The 19,226-nt window shown below is 35.2% G+C and overlaps 2 protein-coding genes across 5 annotated transcripts; one reads left to right on the top strand and one right to left on the bottom strand.

Annotated features, from left to right (window-relative positions):
• The first annotated feature begins 613 nt into the window (after positions 1 to 613).
• LOC117333380 (spermatogenesis-associated protein 22-like) lies at positions 614 to 6,151 on the top strand. Of its 4 annotated transcripts, none has more exons than XM_033892649.1 (10): positions 614 to 715; positions 857 to 937; positions 1,119 to 1,254; positions 2,077 to 2,232; positions 2,667 to 2,982; positions 3,895 to 4,171; positions 4,449 to 4,581; positions 4,840 to 4,940; positions 5,317 to 5,357; positions 5,851 to 6,131. In XM_033892649.1, exons 2-10 carry the CDS (start codon positions 932 to 934, stop codon positions 5,999 to 6,001), a joined length of 1,317 nt encoding a protein of 438 aa, XP_033748540.1. In that variant the 5' UTR covers positions 614 to 715; positions 857 to 931; the 3' UTR covers positions 6,002 to 6,131. The 4 variants fall into 4 exon arrangements, with proteins under 4 accessions (XP_033748540.1, XP_033748543.1, XP_033748541.1 ...); XM_033892652.1 differs by having other exon boundaries at positions 1,105 to 1,254; XM_033892650.1 differs by having other exon boundaries at positions 624 to 937; positions 5,851 to 6,151.
• Positions 6,152 to 7,559: 1,408 nt separating this feature from the next.
• LOC117333379 (armadillo repeat-containing protein 5-like) lies at positions 7,560 to 18,856 on the bottom strand. Its single transcript, XM_033892648.1, has 6 exons — positions 18,512 to 18,856; positions 17,218 to 17,248; positions 16,774 to 16,960; positions 15,698 to 15,838; positions 11,112 to 13,268; positions 7,560 to 10,383 (listed from the first exon to the last, which is right to left on the bottom strand). The coding sequence occupies exons 1-6, from the start codon at positions 18,839 to 18,841 to the stop codon at positions 9,588 to 9,590; spliced, it is 3,642 nt and encodes a 1,213-aa protein (XP_033748539.1). The 5' UTR covers positions 18,842 to 18,856; the 3' UTR covers positions 7,560 to 9,587.
• Between the last annotated feature and the right edge of the window lie 370 nt (positions 18,857 to 19,226).

Here is a 19,226-nt window from a genome sequence, read left to right as displayed (position 1 = left end):
GCAGTGAAGTGTTTACTAGATCTCTATTTATGGTAGAGTGGTTGTGCTAGCGCATGTAGAAAATGGTTAATCTTTGATTTACTACGCAAGAAAAACGATAGTAAACTTCTGGGGATCTACATGTAGCCGTTGATTCCATCGTTGGGAGACAAGAGTTTTGAAAGACAGACGATATATTATACAATGCAAATGGAGAAAGGAACGAGTTATAAATCTAGCGGAAGAAACATTTAAAATAAAAGGATACGCAAGAAAATGTAACGGTGTTCCATTATCACAACTACGGTAATCAGATGGGGATATTCTAGATATGGTGAACATTACAGTACAGTCAGTATAAGAAAGCGAAGACCCGCCATACAAAGCAAACTTGAAGAATAAGAATAATAAATAAATAAGAATAAAAATGAAATTAAAACAAGCTTTTAGAGTTTAAGAGACTACTTTGTACTAAAAAGTTGAATGTTTAAGCTATTATTTATCTATGTAAATCGACAGAATTGAACAGGATATCATTTATAAGTATGAATTTGTTGTTTCATGTTCAAAATCCTTCCCGACCTACAAACCGAAACACATCTGAGTAACGTCCCTTCGTTGTAACTCTCCAAAAGAGAAATAAAAACAGAAAAGTGTTTTTCATGGGTATATTGAAATTAGCTACAGAAGATCTTGTTTATGCTGGATTTTATTCATATAAGCAGAAAAACGCCTGGTAATGTTATAAGCGTATTTCATTTAAACTACGAACAATCATTGTGGCTTATGGTCGTTTTTAAGACGAGTTTTAACGATTGTATAAGTACAGCTACTAGCTTGTCGTCTGCTTAAAGCACAGTTCACAATATCATTTCAGACCGAAGCTTAAAGGCCTTAGCATCCACATAACGCCAAAACAAACAATCGCCCTACACATTACCAGAAAACAGTCATGAAGGTAATTAATTATATGCATGTTGTCAATGTAATGATATATTTGTTTGGTGAAGTTCTTTGAGTTACAAACTGGTATCGATATTCTTCATTTTTCTTGACGTATTTGTTCGTGTGAGGAATTTCAGTATTAAGAATATGTCATCGTTCAGTGTGTAAAATAGACTATAGTGTATTTTTTTCAGAAAATCACCCCTGCGCCGATATTCAATATGAATCGGAAAAGACCACGACAAGCTATCATAGCTGACCCTCAGAATATTGACGGAGCTGGAACGGGCATGCCAATCAATGCATCTCAGTCGTCGCATCATTACCCAGGTTATGTATATAAATAGAAGTTTAATCTTCTGACCACTCAAGTCTGATTAAAATACGTATCATCCTTAAAAATGAATATATTTCGTGAATATAAAATGTATTATAGTGTTCTGTATTTCAATCAGATTGCTGGTTACCATACAGTTTATTTAAGATATTAATCATTTGACCAGTCAATTTCAAAATAAACTGTCCTCCACCATTTGGTGTAAGTATCGTTTGTAACCTTACATTGTTCTGGTCATAATTGGAATAGTATAAATACACCACCATAGGTAAGTTGATACAGTGTCTAAAATAATGACAAGTTGGAAGAATGAGTTCCAACACAATAACTGAGAAAGACCCATAAACAGTCTTACAGTGACAAATAATTAGATAGAAGTGGAGATATAAATCCACTTCTAATTGATTAGTTTTAGCTTTAAAATGCCTGTGGGATTTTGAGAACAGAAAAAGCTAAAGGAGGACAATTCTTATAATTTAAGATTCATGCAAGCTTAACAGTTTGAAATACACTAACTGTATAGGATAATACATGTAGGTTTTACCATTCCACAACATCCAAGAACCTGTGCTACATGTAATATACACTGAGTGCTTCCTACTGTCTGTTTCAAGAGTGCATTCTATACAACAATAAATCTTCATGGTTGTTACAGAGAATGTGGTAGGTTATACACAGGTAAAATATCCATGATGAGGCATCTTCCTTCAGAGATGATACACATTTTATTTTACATAATAATTTATATTTTGCTGCAATTGAAAATGGCCTTTTCTCAAAATATTTGATTTCTGATGCAAGCTTTGCTTTAACAGATTTAATGCCAGTCCATGGTTTTGATGGGAAAGGGTATATCCCAAGTCAACCAAAGCAGGGGAACCAAAAGTCATACCAACAGCAGAACAAGTCCCAACAGAACCCACACTACCAACAGCCAAACAGACAGCAGCTACAACAAAACCAGCAATATTGTTAGTATTAACTTGCTGTTTCTTCTGAGTAATAGCTATATGCTTTTGAGAAACCAGCTTTCATTACTCTCTTTAAAGTGATATATTACATTCTTTACATGTTTATACTGATGGAGATATTGTATTTTTTATTTTGTTGATGAAATCAAAATCACTAAGATTTTAAATATGAAAAGGTCTACCCAACACAAACTCTTATAAGTATGAAATTATGAATCCAAATCTATTGATGAATCATTAACCATGTTAATAAGTATAAGGTTCAAAGGGTAAAGTAACATTTTGTATAGTGAGAACCTGGTTGATAATAAAGGAAGTTCAGTGAGAATTAATGCTTGTTATTACTAAAAGAACAGGGAATAATATCAAGTTTATGATTGATATTATGGATGAGAGGAACACTTATCTGATTGAGTAGTAATTCTCTAAATCAGCATACAATACAAACAGACCAACCCCTGGTAGACAGCCACAGACACTGAATTCAGGTCTTCAGGGACCAAACAGGGCAATGACAGGAGGCATAACTACATGTAGGACTGGTCAAGCTCAGTCAAACTCTAACAGGCAGCTGTCAGGACAGTCCAATCAGGGGTGGCAGGCAAACAAACAGCAGTCTTGGAGCAGTGGACAGGCATCATATACCAACAAACAGGGGGCCAATAGCTTCACAGATGTTCAGAAAATACAACAAAAATATCCAAATGTAGGGAACAACAAGACCGAATCATATGGACAGCAGCAAACCAGGTACAATGGAACCACCATATGACATGTAGTAATCTGTGCTTTCTTCAGCATCACTTTGATTTGACAATTCATTTTGTTACCATATACAGAGCAACCCCGCTTATTTGCATAGCCCTTTTTCCATGACGAAATATGCAAATAACCGGAGTATTCGTATAGGCGGAGTTGGGTTTTGGCCCCTCTTGTACACTATGTAGATCGTCAGGTAGGTACTCAAAATGGGCGCTATAGGATTGTTTACGTTGTTTGCATTAAAAATATATTTTTTAAAAAACATTATCCATTTTTTATGCAATTCAAATTCCATTCAAGAGTCTACAAAATGTAATCTTTGTCCCTTTGGAAATAGAACAGGAATGTATAGAGGATATCTAACAGTGTCTTCAGTAATACCAAATATATTTCACGAGTGGGGCTAATATTTTGATATTTTTCACGAGTGCGCAGCACGAGTGAAAAATATCAAAATATTAGCCACACGAGTGAAATATATTTGGTATTACTGAAGACACTGTTAGATATTCTGTTTATTACATTTTTTATCAACGAAAAACCTACCCCGTATGCTAACTAGGCCTACAGCAATACTTTGTAAACAAAAAATGTAGTTCCCCCTGTCCAGGTGCTGACATATATGTCGGGCTTTCTGATTGGTCAATTATTTTGGTATTTTCTAATCATTAATTTGATTGGTCAAATCAGCAAAAGTGATATTTTTCACTAGTGAATAATATCACTTTTATAGAATGAATAATTTTTGATATTTCACTGGTAAAAATGTAATAAATATTCCTACCTCCTTGTGTTCATGACAATGCAAATTTAGCCGTGACAGTTAACTCTTCTGGAAATATTTAATGAAATTTGTTTATAAAGTTGGATCCTGAGTTTTTACCAACATACTTTATGCAGGAATTTTAATGGTAGACAGAACTACAATGGCCAAGGAGGAAGCCAATGCCAGACTCAAAATTCTGGAAATAACTTCTCGAAGACTAATACACATATGAACCAGAACCCATTCCAGACCAGCACACATAGAAACCAGAACTTGTACAGACCAGGCCCCAGTGGTGCAGCCACAGCACAAAAGGCAGACAAATTTGTACAGCATTTTCGACACCAGACAGATCAAGTTGGAGGTTTTGGAGATTCTTCAAAAACAATATCTTCATCAACAATTCAAAAAGTAAATTCAATGAGAAAATTTGTATAATAATTAAAAATTGTTTTCTTGTTGTTATTTTGATACATTTCTTGTTTTGATATCCTAAAAAGCACAAAGAATGTACAGCACTCTGATAAATCTCTGCATTTTGTTTCAATTATAAATTCTATCCTGATATGCTTGAAGTTAATTGGGGACACATACTTTCTCTTGGTATACGATAGGTCTACTTTCAAATCGGAGTATACCTTGTCATCATTTCAACTGTTTCTGTTGATTAAATACATCAATATTTCAGGAACAACAGAAAGCACCACAGAAGACTGGCCAAAAAGCTGATAAATCTCTTCACCTCATCACATCAACCATTCAGGGTGTCAAGCATTGGAGCAAATACAGAGATTCTGTTAATATGATTTTTGAAGTATTTGGTATGTACTGGTGTTTTTTCCCACAAAACAATAGATATTGGTGGATTATAGTAAAACGGCCCAATTAACTCATCATTGGTTGTGATCATTTGGCATAATAATCTGAGTTCAATAGTTCGGCATTGATATTTGCAGTTCATCATAAACATTTGCTGTTTTATCAGACCCGTACCAGTTTAGGATTTAAGTACATTTATATCAAAATCCCTGAAAATAGTTGAGAGACCATCAGCATGTTTAAAATTGAATCTTCTGTAGGTGTGGTGGACTCGGCCATGATGCAAGATCCTTCAGCAACAGGAAAAGAATTCCTGATTAAAGATGAGGAAGATTCCATGGCATGTATTTTCTACGAAATTGTAAGTGTAAATGATTACCTTATTGATTGTTATTCAGGTTGTTTCAAACTCAAAGGAAGCCAATGTTGCCCTCTAATTGGCTACTGACTTTTTCATTCATTATAGTGATCAGTTGTCTATTACCTACTTCAGTCATTATTATTATTTTGTGTTGAAGCCCAGGATGTCCACTGTTTTATTATTTATTGGGATATATTTTACCATTCTTAATTTGATCCACAAATCCTCTTGTTCAGTTGACCAAACGTGGCAATTGTATTTGACTCTTGTTCATATCTAACTAGGTAACAAGTTATCAAGAAATAATTGTTTGTGTTGTTTTATTGCTTTAATACTAAGAAAAGTGTAATGCCATTTGTATAACATCTTATAACAGGATCGTCAACTGCAAAGACTGACCCGAGGACATTGGCACAGGTATGTGTCTACTCAACAAATGTAGATATAATATTTGTGCTAGTTCTTCAATATACCCCATACAAAAAATATTGTCTAAACTGAAAAAATCAAGAATTAACATACTTTATTTTTTGATTGACTTCCAGTTTAACCACTGGTACAAACTTAAAGTATATGACATAACAGTTTTTATTTTATGGTGCATTCCTCATAAATCCTTCTTAGACATGTAGAAATGGACAGGTTACAAAATGGTTTTAAAAACTTAAAAAACATATTCCCAAAACATCACTATCCTCATAATCTGAGAGCAAATATTTTAAGGACATTATATGTTGGAAAGTCTTAACCTTTAAAATAAAATTCCTGTAATAAATCACCTATGGATGATTAAGTTTATAATATTAGATCACTAGTTTATATGTAGATGTTTATGTAGGATATCATATGGTACAGAATAAATGTACAGTTCATTTCAACATATCATTATTAAATGATTTTGTTTTATTAGGTGTGTTGGCTCTATGGATGGAAGAAGTGGAAAACTGAAGTGTGTATCTGTAAGACCAGCTTCAATGGAGGAGAAGGACCTTTCAAAAGTTTCTATCAAAAAATCAGATGATATCCTTTGGAACTTGACAAAAACTACACCTGAGCCTTGAACAATTCTTTTAGACTTGAAAACAGCTAGATTTGTGCTCTGAACCAATGACTGTACAGAACCATCACGTTTACCTTGTTATGTACATATATTATTAAAGGTTTACTTCGTTTTCAATTAAATTTATCACTCGATCTAAACGTTTTGTTTGGAATTTCAAGAAAGTTTCAATGATACCGGGTAAGTAATAGGTTAATGGTTCAAATAAGGATTGACCAAATACATTTTCGCCTTTAAACATTTAAAATGATTACTTAGAAAGTTCAGTGCATCTTGTGCTTCAATTATGCAGGCAAATCCATATTGATATCTCGCACACTAAAATGGGACCATGTATATATGTTAACATCATTACCAGAAGGCAGTGCTGAATCATTCACAAAAATAGGAATATTTCCATCTCTTTAAGATCTTGACCTCAATCACCGGAGTACAGGTCACTGGACCCCATCTTAACAAAATCTTTAAATATATAAGGTTATTCCTTAGAATAGGAGAGGATAAATGCAACCATCAGACAGGGACTTGAACCTGGGTCATCTGGCCTCTAGCTACATGTACAATGTACCTATCTGGCTGGCCACCCAAGTTAAGCTACATATGTACGTTCCTAATAATGAGTCTCTTCAAACCCAATGACACCTTAGAAGATCTTCAGTGGGTATATTTAGTCAGATACCCAAACAAGGAAATATGCAACCACCTGATTCTGATACAGTTACATTGTACATATCAATGTTAAAGTGTTTTGCATATAAACTCCAACCTCTTTTCAGATTTGTTTATATTCCATATACATGTACCAGTACATACTTTTTGAGATATTGGAGTTAAAATTATGAAAAGATACCAATGGTAACCCAGCTTGTTTGGGGACTGTGCTTGGGTAACACCAACGATCAACTGAAGATATTGATCTGAAGGCAGGAAACTAAATGAATTAAGGATTGAAGAACAGGGAGAAAATTTCAGAACATATCAAAGTGACAAGAGAATTTAAAAGCATGGAAATTAGTGAAAAGATTGTAATCCCCGATTGTTTTACCATATTATATTTCAGGATATCTGAATAGGTCTAAAAAGTGCTGACATGACCTGCCACTATAGATAGCCATGTCAGTACTCAGTAGTCTCAGTAGTCCCTACAAGAGAAGATTCAGAACTAACCAACAAGATATTTCAGCCAATTACAATCCTCAAACGGATGTAGATCAAAAATCAAAATGTAGGTCAGTAGATACCACCTCCCCAAGGTGACCTCATGTTTAAGGCATGAAGTTCAGTGACCTTCAGTAAGAAATCAGCCCAGACAATATTTTTTCTTTGTAGTAGGTCAAAAGGTCAAAATGTAGGTCATATTGACCTTCTTTTGGTACATGATGGACCACCCATGCCCCAAGTATGAGACATCATTTTGTTCATGAACTTCAAAAGTCAAAATGCGGACCAGGGATCGATAGAGCCTGGAAAAGCTTTTTACCTTGATGTTGGTCAAAGGTCAAAATGTAGATCAGAGTGACTGAAGGTTAATTAATATACTGATAAATTGAACACATACACTAGGTGTGGTTAATACAACCAAAGGATTTATTTCATAAAGGCAACAAAAAAGGCATGGAAATCAACAAATGTAAATATGTGAACAATTTATCTTCATATACAAATAAAAGTTCCTCAATATTTGATTCTTACTCATCACTGATTTGACAGAGGTGCATTGTATATGGAAATTGTGTAAAATGGTGACTCAAAGTTGAAATGCTACTAAAAATCTCATAAAATGCAACTCTTGACATGTACACCATTCTGAATTTTTGTAGAGTAAATGGAAGCATGGCGATTTGTATACATTATGATAAGATATGTTTTGTATTCTTAAATTATTTCCATAAACATGTATTTATTATGTATACCATCTTTAATAATTAAAGCGGAAAATATTATCCTATATACATATCTAGTAAAAACTTCATATCTCTTACCTAAATAAAATTCAGTCTTTAACTAGCAGAAAATTTATCTTGATCTAGAATGGTTAGTCAGATAATTTTCATGTTAAATGATGTAAATTTTGGAAACAAACATTGTAATGAACAGAATAAAAATCATGCACAAATGTTATCAATACAATGTACCACATTTTTAAATACTGTGCAATTAAATTCATCATTTTAAGTTTCATTCATTTATTTTGCATTATAACAACAGAATTTTTATTAAAGATAAATTGATGATTAGCTTAACTTTCACATGGTGTTACCATTCTTAGTTACTATAATGGTCCTCGTCAAACTTTCACGTGAAGAATATGTATTCCATGAGAAAGACATCAGAAATAAAGAGATTTTATGCATGACAGTTTCCAGAGAAAAGCAATATATTACTTGACTGACCATTTGAATGAATCCCTTTCACTTGGTAGTCTGTTTCACAACCCTGGAGTCCTATGTTGGGTGAATCTTTTTCAGAAAAGCTTCATAGCAAATTGATCCACTTTCATTAATCATCAAGATTCTTCATCATATTTCTACATGTTAGGGGTTTGTTAGTCAAACAAGTTAATTTTTTTTTAAATTTGCAGTACACAATGCCAGCAGGCTGCCAGCCTAATATCAGGTTTCTCGGAAGAAATTATTTCAACATTTTGACAAACTTGGCAACTTATTATTTTGACCTCTTAGTAAATTTAAGATAGAAAGTACTGTATTGTTGGTAATATTCGTGGGGTACTGTATTTAACTTCGCTATATCCGTGGTCATTAAGGATAGTGTGAAAATAAAAACCTAGCTAATACTATACCTTAACCATAGGTTACGAAGATGTGTTATATACCGGTGTAGTATGGTGAAGTGAACCCCCCATGGTAAAGTGAAGCATTTCACTATTTCCTTACTAATTCACTTTTTTTCACCAAATCTTTTTAGATGGCCATGGTAAAGTAAAACGCCCCGCCCCACCCTAAATTTCCCGACCCCCAGTCATTTATTGTGTGTTAATGTGTTTAGAGGAATTATATAATGTAATTTGAAAAAGATTTGGTGAAAAAAATTAGTAAGAAAATAGTGAAATGCTTCACTTTACCATGCCCCACCCTAATTTTTGTGTTATAAGAAGTAGAGAAATAACTAAGCTAATTGATAAAAAAAAAATTGTGTAAAGAAAAGTCACTTAAAAACAAATTATAAGGTGGCTTCACTTTACCATGGGGGGAGGGGGGTTCATTTTGCCATAATGGTGAAATGAACCGCGGTTCACTTTACCATTATGGTATTTTGACCCCAGTTCATTTCACCATGCTTCAAAATACCATGCCACACCGGTATATACAAATACAAATGTAAGGTTGCATGATAAGAACTATGTCTGACAATGCCAACCACTTAATATTGGCCCCCTGAAATTCAACAACTATACTGTAGTACAGTACTTCATGCAGCTGATCAAGTATTATGACCTTGGTGTTTTGGTTATTCGGAAGTTTTTCAATGAAAAATGTTGACAAAAGACAATTGAATGCTGACCGTGACACTATGGCTGACTCCCCCTTTATGACCTGCAAGGAAAGGGAGTTTATTGTAGACAGTCATTAGTGAATATTTGATTTGAATAATTGTTCCAAATGAGACAAAAATCTCTCAGAATTTGGTCCATTCAGAAACATACTGAACCCTCTAATACGATCATACACACATGTACCACCCACTAGCACTGTCTTTACACAGTCACTTGCTAGAACTTCATACCCATGCAGTTTGGCGAAGCTGTAGGTGCTGTTAGCTTCTATTGGTCCCAAGAATCTGGAGGACAGTACAGACTTCAGGAACAGCTCTAGGTCCGAGACAAGATACCTGTTGACAAGTGTCAGGACTTCTACACACTGGGACCATGTCTCTGGACCAGGCTCACAGGACAGAATATCGGATATGACATCACACTTCAAGTCACATCCGTGGAGGAAGTGTACAACAAACTGTACAGCATAATACGAGGTATCTTTCAGTGTTATTGTGTTCTGGGTTGACTCCGAATACTTCCCCTGTAACATGGCTGCAAATAGTGGTGATGCCTTGGTTAATCTCTCCTTACAGGCGGGGATGGTGGAAACTGTGTCTTGTACATTAAACTGTATGTCATGAGTATAAGATCCATGCCGACACGTGCCACCCTGGATGTTCTTATCAGTGGCAGTAACATTAGCCTTAAATAGCTTCTCACATTGCTCATTTCTCAACTTTATGTCAAAGTTGATGACTTTCCCAAGGAAGCAGAATGCCTCTAAGATAAGGATGTAGTAAGGGTGATCAGATCCAGCGGTAAGAATGTCCATATATTCCTTCCAAAGTCCTTTCTTGAAAAAATAGAACTTCCACATACCCCTTGCCCTGGAACACAAATAAAAGCCCCTATACATTGTATGGAGAGCCTACTATGTAAATTGGCTATTGTTAAAGTTTACCATACTATGTAGTTTATATGGAGATTAAGGATAATTTTGATATATGCCAAAATATGTATGTATAAAACTGTTAATATTTGAATGTTTGATATTGTTTTTTCCATTTACATGTATACAATAAAATGAATCCATTAATCATACAGGCTTGTATTTAGTTGATTTTCAAAGATAACCAACATAAATAGACTTTTTGATAACAATTAAAACAGATATAAAAAAAAAATCCATTTCATTGATTGTGATCATGACTGTCTTTCCTATCTATTAATGAGGCCAAAACAATTGTTAACTGTAGATCCAATCACTACCTGAGCATATATACCTTAATCACTCGTTTGCATTTGTATGAGTGTTTTAGTTAAGAACTTCATGACTAATCTTGACCAACTATAAAGTTATGATGATTTAGACCAGCAATAATGTGTATAGTCTAATGCTACAGACAACCTGACAGCTATGAAAATTCTCAGAATGATTCTGAGTATCAATAACTTAAGACATTTATAGACGAGAGATTCCAGGTGATCTTGGTGCCAACCATTGAATGATCTTTATTGGATTCTATGTCGGACTGATCTTCTCTCTTTTTCCTTTAACAAGGATAATAAATGATATAATACCTAGTCCTACACACAACCATGCAACATCACTTACCATAGTATATGGAGAAGACTGACCAGAATATCCATCTGTGAGACTGACTGCTTGGACAAGATGTGAGCTACAACACCTCTTCCATATGGACTGTCAGCCATCCTACACAGGTCTTGTAACACATTGATCCCAGCTCTACTTGAAAGAGATATCTCCTCTTCTTCGCATACACTTCTTTCACTTGAGACATTTGTATTATTCTGTTGGATGGAGTTGTTGAGCGAGTTTCTGGCAGATTTAGTAGTTTGGGGCGACTTAAGCTTGCCATCCATCATGCTTGTTGAAAAGTCTTGAATGTCTTCTTCCAAAAAGGATGAATCATCAGAACACAAACTCCATGACCTTGACCTCTGATATCTATCGGTCCTATTTTCTAGACCTGAATGCTTGTCTTGAAGAATTTTTATCCAGCAATGGTCATTATCTTCTTGTGAAAGGAGTTTTTCATATACCATCCAAGGTAGATTTAACTGGATCAGTTTCTCAAAGCAGTTAGGATTACGTGCGAGTCGACACAGGACTCTGGCAGCTCTTGTCTCACCGACCTGGACACAACTAATGTAGTCTAAAAGGCAACAGAGCACATCTGTAGATACCAGGTACTTTGTGGGGTCTGGCATCTGAGATACAAAGGAAAGGATCATCAGGATGTGATTTTCTGTAGCAGTTGGAGACCTTCTGCGTGCCACTAGTAACCTTGGTTTCTTAGATACATGATATTTCATGAATGTCTCGGGAGATGTTGGAGGTAGCTTATTTTTCCTATCTGGTCTACTGTTGATGGTCTCTTCTCCCAGATCAAAGTGAAGCTTTCGCATAGGGTGATGTTCCAGCATTTCTTTTGCCTGCTGATCTTCATTTTCCACATCTGTATCAAAGCCCTGAGAATGATATACTATACTTTCTTTATGTTCATCATCTTTATTAGAAATTTCTATCTTTTCAACTCTACAGTTCACAACGCTTCTATTTTTCAGTGGAATGTTTTCTATATTTGATGCTTCTTTAGTTTGTTCAGCATTTTCACTTTGTCCTGAAAATATATTACTAAAGGGTGCCTCTTGACTCTCTTCTTCATCTGAGTAAACCATAGGAACATCGGAACATAGTCCAAACTCATTTTCAGAAACACCAGGAGAGAGTCCTGAAGCATTGCTGGGACTTGGCTGCTTCTCAGGACTACTGCAGGTGAACGGTAAACTGCAGACCAATCCATAGTTTGGGTCCTCGTTGACCTTTGACATCGTAGGACTGGTAGGACTGTAGTCCTCTGGGGAGAGGCTTGGTGAGTAATAAGAGATAGTGCTGAGGGGACTGGTGCTGGAATACTGTGGGGAGGTAGGTTCATGGTTGAATGACTTACACTTAGCACCCTGACTATAGGCATCAAGGTTCCACTCTGATGAAACCTGGTAGGTTGGGCTGTCAATGCTATAATGGTATTTCTTCTCTGTGGATACTGTAGGTTCCTCTGCAGTATCTTCATCCAGGTTCAATGGTCCCTGTTCAATATTGGTTAAAACAGCTTCTGTCTGTCCCTTAGTTTCTTCCGTATCTATAGGCAGTGTCTGGCATTCATGTGAGATATCATCTGGTTCAGCCTTTAGATTGTCAGCTGTGATGTCCAGTTCTGATGATTTGGACTTTGAACTCTTGGCCACTACTATATCAAGCTTGACCACATTTGAGGTGAATGCAGCTACTCTTTGAAGATGTGTAAGTAATAGAGGTATGAGTCCTTTCTGAAGTAAAAGTTCTAAACTGGATTCATCATACAAAAAACACAACAGTGCGCTGATGACCCGGTCATGTAAACGTTTGTACTCATTGTCCTTTAGAGAGTCCAAGAATTTTGGCAGTATGTTGTTGTCCCTGATCTTCACTCGATTCACCACGTCCTTACAGCAAAGACACAGAACATTCAGGACAGAAAACCTCTTGTCTTTATCAAAATTACCAAGGCCTTCAAAGTAGTCAATGAATTGTGTAATACCACCTGCATTGCCAAGCTCAGCCCGAGCATGAGAATGATCAGCCAATCGTATGAGAGTTGTAAAGGACTGATGGGCGGTGGTACTGTCTTCATGTGTTACCCCCGACAACAATTCAGCAATACCACCTGCACTGACAACTTGACTGGCAAACCCACTGCTGCATCTGTCAGGATAAATGATAAAGATGATATAATGACTTAAGGATATATGCTACCTTACTGTAAGGATTATCTCTTTCCTATTAAAAAGAGTTCCTCCTGAAGTAACATGTAAAGTATTTCCTTTTAAAAAGAGTTTCTCATGAAGTAACCTGTAAGATATATCTACCAAGGCCCAGTTGTTCAAAATAGGATTAGCTTAATCACTTGATTAGTGAAAATTTCATTTCTCAATTGTTGCAAACCCTGTGAGTATATCATCTTTAAATTATGTCAGTTGGAAGAGAATTAAGAATTACAGAATTTCCTAAAGTTTTGACAAGCTAGTTCTACCAGAAATTATTATATCTGGATTTGAAAAATGTTGTTAAAATGTGATTAGCCTAATCACCTTTTGAACAACTGGGCCCAGGTAACTAAAATTGTCTCTTGCATGTACACTTGGTTTTTTGATAAATAACACATCTTAACTCTGTAATGTTGTCCCTAGTTAAGGCCACATAGTACTTGGATACAAGACAGATCATGGGTATACTATGGAATAGATCATGGGTACACTATAGAATAATAGATCATGGGTACACTATAGAATAATAGATCATGGGTACACTATAGAACAGATCATGGGTACACTATAGAATAATAGATCATGGGTACACTATAGAATAATAGATCATGGGTACACTATGGAATAGATCATGGGTACACTTTAGAATAATAGATCATGGGTACACTTTAGAATAATAGATCATGGGTACACTATAGAATAATAGATCATGGGTACACTATAGAATAATAGATCATGGGTACACTATGGAATAGATCATGGGTACACTATAGAATAATAGATCATGGGTACACTATAGAACAGATCATGGGTACACTATAGAACAGATCATGGGTACACTATAGAATAACAGATCATGGGTACACTATAGAATACACCATGGGTACACTATAGAATAGATCATTGGTACACTATAGAATAGATCATGGGTACACTATAGAATAGATCATTGGTACACTATAGAACAGATCATGGGTACACTATAGAACAGATCACGGGTACACTATAGAATAATAGATCATGGGTACACTATAGAACAATAGATCATGGGTACACTATAGAATAATAGATCATGGGTACACTATAGAATAGATCATGGGTACACTATAGAACAGATCATGGGTACACTATAGAATACACCATGGGTACACTATAGAATAGATCATTGGTACACTATAGAATAGATCATGGGTACACTATAGAATAGATCATTGGTACACTATAGAACAGATCATGGGTACACTATAGAACAGATCACGGGTACACTATAGAATAATAGATCATGAGTACACTATAGAATAATAGATCATGGGTACACTATAGAACAGATCATGGGTACACTATAGAATAATAGATCATGGGTACACTATAGAACAGATCATGGGTACACTATAGAATAATAGATCATGGGTACACTATAGAATAGATCATGGGTACACTATAGAACAGATCATGGGTACACCATAGAATAGATCATGGGTACACTATAGAATAGATCACGGGTACACTATAGAATAATAGATCATGGGTACACTTTAGAATAATAGATCATGGGTACACTATAGAATAGATCATGGGTACACCATAGAATAGATCATGGGTACACTATAGAATAATAGATCATGGGTACACTATAGAATAATAGATCATGGGTACACTATAGAACAGATCACGGGTACACCATGGAATAGATCATGGGTACACTATAGAACAGATCATGGGTACACTATAGAATAGATCACGGGTACACTATAGAATAATAGATCATGGGTACACTATAGAATAGATCATGGGTACACTATAGAATAATAGATCATGGGTACACTATAGAATACATCATGGGTACAGTTTAAAAAGTGCTGTTCTATAGATTTATGATTTGTGAGGAGATATTTCAGACTTAGCAGAATCAAACTGTAAAATTGTAAAATGACTAACCACATTATTCAGTACCGGTAAGTACCCATCATGTGATATTCTTTTTATGTTCATGTACCATTATGATAATAACATCTTTGTGAGAGAAAAACTATCATAACCATCAAGGAATTGTTTCCTTGCAATAAAAACAATAACATTTATATACATGTACATGAAATCAAAATTGTAGTAAGATTTGACAATCATAGTTGCATTCGTTATTACCTGGACACCAGGTGATAAATACTTGAGAATCAAAAACCCTAGGTATTAATTTTCATTTAATACCAGAAAAATGGAATTCAGGAAATCCTATAAATAGAATCATTGAAATTGTGCAGTCGTGTACAGTCACAAAAATTGCCTATACAGTCATTCAGTTTTACCCATGACCACACTACAAAACATACTGGTCAGTTTCTCTACAGGCACAAGTTTGACTCCTACCCCTGATTGGATGTTTCAAACACCATCCGCAATGCTGCACTCTTGACATCTTTGTCTTCATCTGACAGCAGTTTCACCACACATCGCACAGCATCACACACAACCAGTTTCTCTAGGTGTTTCTGTGTCTTGCCAAGCAACCTGGTATTAAAAGAAGTCCTCTCATACAACATAGAAAGACTTTTTTACCTTCATAGTTTTAGTAACAGACATATTTATCTAAAAGTTCAAGTCCTTATTTAACTTTGAGCATTCCGACCCATCTGTATCACACATATGTCATATACATAATACAGTTCAATACGCTCAGAGAGCATAACTAATTAAGTTAATAAAATTCTTCTGGAATTAAAACAATACCAGAGGGATCTTGATGCCGACTATCAAATGATCATTATTGCGTCTATATAAGGCTGACCTATTCGCTACTTTTCCCACCTTTCCTCTTAATCAATCGAAAGCAAGTGGAACTACATATGTAATCTGGAAAAATCCATTAAGAATTCTTTGCAGTACTGTACTTCACAATAGGGAAATAGGAATGATAAACTTAAACGGTCAAAATACAAGATTGCCATCTGTCAGCCTTTTTTTCAAATCACACAAGGGGAACGACACATCAAGTTTCAGAAATATCCTTCCATTACTTCTCAAGATAGGGTGATAACAAATATCAAATGTCAAAATCCAAGATGGCTGCCTCAAAATTTAATGGCCACCAAATGCAAGGAGAACCTACACATCAAGTTCAAGAAATATCCTTCCTGTACTTATTAAGAAATACTGATAAAAAGAATCATTTATAGACAGACCAGACAATGGACCATGAAGGTTGGGCAATTTCAATAGGGAACCATATGATGACCATGGGTTAATAATTGATGAATTATTTTCCAATAATTTATAAGGTTGTTTTTAACACTTTCCTTTTTACTTTTCATAATTTAAGCTTTTGTTTTAACACATTTCTACAATATGCACCTAGAATGATAAGACATACCATTTATTTATTGATAATCCTGTAGTAGATTTATGATGAGGTTCAAATGAAGGTGTTTCCATACACCTATAGCTACCTGAGGATTCTGCAGTAGATGAGCTTGCTCTCCTTAGAAGGTGTGAGTTGTAGGAGCTCTGCCACTCGGTCCACAGTGTCAGTACCAAATACGGAATCAGCATTCACAGATAACATTGCTGCATTGGATAGTGCCCTACAGCTACGATTCTGTATACTGACCGACTCTGAGGTACAAAACAGATCCGCTGTAAATATAATCAAATAAATATCATGTTTTAAGAAACAAAACTGATCCCTGTCAATATAACCATATTAATTAATATCATGTCTAAGAATGCTGATAGAACAATGACTGTAGTTGGTGAGACAAAACCTAGCAATAGACAGTCATTGTATATCAGTTTTTTTGCACCAACCCAAAAAAATCACATTATGCTTCATTTCAGGATATTATTTTAGAATATTATTTTCATTTTGACAGAAAAAAGCTGATCAAACTCACCTATTGTAGGTATCCCTCCGCTTTTATGTACCTGGAAGGACATAAAAGCACTTGCAAGTGAGTCTTTTTTCATCATCTGTACATTTTACTATTGGAGAAAATATTTGAATTACAATTCAATGTTGAATAGCAGATCAGATATAAAAATTAATTACCAAAATGTCTTTTTAATTTATCATGTAAAATCATCTTTAGATTAAAAAGCTTTCTTTGGATATATATATAATATACATGGCCATGGGGGAAGGAAATTAGATTAACCCATAAACAGGTAAAATGGGTGTGACTTCTTTTAAGCCCTTCTCCCTACATTTGTTCAATATTTTCTCATTAGGGAAGAGGATTGAACTTTTTAGCTTTTTATATGAGCCTTCTCCGTGGTTTGGCATTTCACACCTTTTAGGAGTCAGGAACAGGTTGGGAACATTCTCCGAGTGAGAACTTGAAACACCTGTTACAGTACTGTCCTTCCTTTTAAATACATGTATATATATAGTTGGTGCTGTGCAAAGTATAGGTCACCACTCAGGCTAGTTGGAATTTCCCTTTAGTTAATCAAATTAGTGTAACCAGAGACGTGATATACACGTCTCTGGTATAAGTTAACATAGTACATGATTAATTAAATTTATATCACTGCCTCTAGATTTGATAGGGATCAAACCAGAGATCACTGGCTTAATAATCTAATAGCTCAACTATTCAATAGGGAAATTGACTTGGTTTCTTGCATGAATTGTGTCCCCAACATCAGACATTAAACCACAAGGATATGTTTTGTCTTATACAAGTTTGGCACAACTCCACATATCGGTAGTACTGCTGCATTTGAGTACTGTAACCGTGTTACTACATGTACTTTGAGAAATTAAATAAGTTACTCAAATGTGGTGTAATTCGAAATAGAAACACATAAACTCCTTTAATGCATTTGCAACGAAAAAAGGCATAATATTTTTAACATGGCCCTATACAGTAACCAAAGCAACATGGTTCATTTTTACACAAAAATAGAATAACTCAGTTGTCTGTCCTTTTGCTAAAGTAACAAACTGTATCACCTCCTTTGAATATGAAATGGCTAAATACAGAACAAGTTTAAATTCATGTTCATCTATGACATATAGCACTAAATGCTCCCAATGGAAGTATAAAGTCAGCGATATAAGTTGTCAAATAAACAATTCTTGTGGAAATATACACAGTGTCGCCGCAGGGGTATGTCTAGAATAGTAGGCAGAAATACCTTAAGTATACGTTGGTTATTAAATCAAAAATCAATACACCAACTTACATCTTCTCTCGCCTTTTCTTCCATACAAAGGTTACCGAGGACACTGAGAATGATGTCGGTTGTCTGTGGCAGCTGTTGTTTCCGTACATCGTCCGATAAAAGGAACAGAGACTTGTGGACAAACCCATGTTGAATGAGTTCACGGATGCCGGTAGAAGACTTGATAACTTTCGTTCTAATTTCTACCAAAATGTTATATATTTGCCGCGGAGTACCATTGGAAATCTTCAGCAAAGCCCTCTCGACATACTTTGATGTCATTTTACCACTGTTTTCATCCTGAAAAATATATAAGCAGTGGTAACTACAATGTAAAACTTCTTCTTCCATCAGAACTGGGCCTACTAAATCAGCTGACTGAAGATTCTAATCAAGGGGGATAACTCTAACACACATTTTGTACGCAGTCCTAAAAAGTCCGGCTCTCGGACCAAATTAAGCGATCTGGGGCCAGATCTTAGGGTTAAATAATTTATTCTTTATCTATGCTTCTATCTGCCAGACCACTGTATGGCAGTCTTTGTGGGAAAAGGAGGTATTTATTACCTTTGAAAACATTAATTCTACGATTCACTGATATAGTAATGTACTAGATAGTGTTAATAAATAACTGTTAATAGAGATGTGTATATATGTCTCTAATTATACTGAAAAGACGGTTTTATTTTTAATACAATTTAGTACACAACAACTTTGCTTGTTTTCGCTACACGTA

Source organism: Pecten maximus, chromosome 8 (genome assembly GCF_902652985.1).
Source record: "Pecten maximus chromosome 8, xPecMax1.1, whole genome shotgun sequence".
Lineage (NCBI taxonomy): Eukaryota > Metazoa > Mollusca > Bivalvia > Pectinida > Pectinidae > Pecten > Pecten maximus.
Note: the sequence above shows the minus strand (reverse complement) of the source record. Positions and strands in the feature narration are given on the sequence as shown.